The sequence below is a fragment of the Wasmannia auropunctata genome, unplaced genomic scaffold, assembly GCF_000956235.1.
Source record: "Wasmannia auropunctata unplaced genomic scaffold, wasmannia.A_1.0 LD335404.1, whole genome shotgun sequence".
Lineage (NCBI taxonomy): Eukaryota > Metazoa > Arthropoda > Insecta > Hymenoptera > Formicidae > Wasmannia > Wasmannia auropunctata.
Genome location: NW_012027486.1, coordinates 16,550 through 18,791, shown reverse-complemented (window position 1 = coordinate 18,791; position 2,242 = coordinate 16,550). Strand labels below are relative to the sequence as shown.

The following is a 2,242-nucleotide window of genomic DNA, read 5'->3' as shown; positions in this document are numbered from 1 at the left end:
CTATAAGAACATGTAATGAAAAATTGGAGGTTCTATTTAAAAAATTCAAAGTGACCTTGTCCTGACCTTGGCGACGCCACTCAGGGTCAAACCAATGTTATCATCTTATGTCCTCCTCGAAACCCTACAACTTTTGTCTGAAACATTTTTTTCTAGTGTGCTTATTTTTCGAGATATTTGAAAGTTTCAGGTTAAAAAAATCACCCTGTATGTGAGGCATTCCCTGTCAAGCGGGCCACCCTCTCTGTCCAAAATTCAGCTCAACTAAAAAATTTCTTCTTGGTTGAGCTGAATTTTGGACAGAGGAGGTGGTCCGCTTGACAGAGAATGCCCCATATATAAAATTGCAAAATTAGTCGTATTAGACGGGACAAAATTCTACATCTACAATTTTATATACCATATAATACGAAAAACGCCTGAAAAATTTATCGAAAAAAGTACACACATTGTCAAAATACAATAATTATACACGAAAAAAATTATACACGATACGTAAAATTATTAGCACCATTTCTGATAGCTGACGCAAAAATTGTAGATGGTGTAAAATATAGGCTTTAGACATTTTACGATTCGAAAGGTTTGAGCTACGTCCCGCACGTCATTTCTCACGTAACTGTTATGTTATATCTCGCATCTAACTGGTAAATATGCATGCAGAGATCATCGAGATTTCATCGATCGTGATCGGTAAAACGGCCGCGGCATGTAAATCGTTTGTCTTTCCTTCGCAGGCGATCCCATCAACTGCCTGACGGACAATAACCATGGCCATGTGATCAACACGTATTGCTGGATCACGTACACGTTCACGCTGCCGGCGAACAACGCGAAGCCCGTGGGTACCCACGTGGCCCATCCGGGTCTGGGTGTTAATGACGGGGAGAAGAGGTACCACGCGTACTACCAGTGGGTGCCGTTCATGCTGTTCCTACAGGGCGTGCTCTTCTACATACCGCATTGGATGTGGAAACAGTGGGAGGAGGGTAAAATCAGGATGATATCCGAGGGCATGAGGGGCGCCATGATCGAGACCAAACAGGAGCGACAGGCTAAAACTGAAAGAGTCGTCCAATATCTTCAGGAGACCATGCACCTGCACAACAGCTACGCCGCCGGATATTTCTTTTGCGAGGTCCTCAACTTTGTCAACACTGTGAGTAGATGTTTGCGAAAACCTTCTGGAAGCGATTTAGAAGATATCTAAACTAGGGCTGTTACTTTTTACTCACCTCGAATATTCGAAGCCTCGAGCTTCGGAAGTTTAAGGTACCTTCGAAGCTTCGAAGTTTAAAATTAGCTCTCGAAGTTTTGAAAAATACATTAAAATTTGAATTTTTAATTGAATTGTTTTATCGATTATTATCTTCCTTATTTACACATATGTATCAATTTTAATTATTAATTTCAGGTTATAATACTTTTCAAATTTTTTAGGAATAATTCCGTAGATATATTAATTCTTTTTATTTACAATATTTGTAGATTTTCTGAATAAACTTATCATTTGCACAAATGTATTTTTCGAAACTTCGAAGCTTCGAATCTTTGAAGCTTCAAAGTTCGAATGTCGAAGCCTTCGAAGCGAATCACCGGCCCTAATTTGAACTTCTTTTTTTTTCAAGTTATCACAAGGCTATAAAATCAGGTAGGACGTTAAAACTTCGACAAGTAGAAAAAAAATAGAGAAGATGTAACAGATCAACACTTTAATTGAGAATAGCGAATTAAAACGATCGTTGGTTTTCCTCAGGTCGGCAACATATTCTTCGTGGACACCTTTCTGGGCGGCGCTTTCCTCACGTACGGCACGGACGTGCTGAAGTTCAGCAACATGAATCAAGACGACCGTACCGACCCGATGATCGCGGTGTTCCCGCGCGTAACCAAGTGTACCTTCCACAAATTTGGTGGCTCCGGTACAATCCAGACGATCGACGCGCTGTGCATACTCGCGCTCAATATCCTCAACGAGAAGATTTACATCTTCCTGTGGTTCTGGTTCATCATACTGGCGGTCTTCTCCGGCCTGGCGGTGCTGTACAGCATGGCCATAGTGCTGATGCCCAGCACGCGCGAAACGATTCTCAAGAAGCGCTTCAAGTTTGGCACATCAGCCACGGTCAGCACGCTCATTCGAAAGACGCAGGTGGGATTTCTTCTTCTTTTTTTTTTCTTCGACTAGTCGACGATCGATAATTGTAAACTGCAGGCGAGTGCTCTTTTAAGGGGTTACACC

At 41.8% G+C, this 2,242-nt stretch overlaps 1 protein-coding gene across 1 annotated transcript in view; it reads left to right on the top strand.

Annotated features, from left to right (window-relative positions):
- The window catches only part of LOC105457019 (innexin inx3), a 9,873-nt gene that overhangs the window by 3,903 nt on the left and 3,728 nt on the right, over nt 1-2,242 (top strand). The window contains exons 2-3 of the mRNA XM_011701421.1: nt 738-1,159; nt 1,757-2,152. Of these exons, the coding sequence (XP_011699723.1) occupies nt 738-1,159; nt 1,757-2,152 (818 nt within the window). The remainder of the gene's footprint in view (nt 1-737; nt 1,160-1,756; nt 2,153-2,242) is intronic.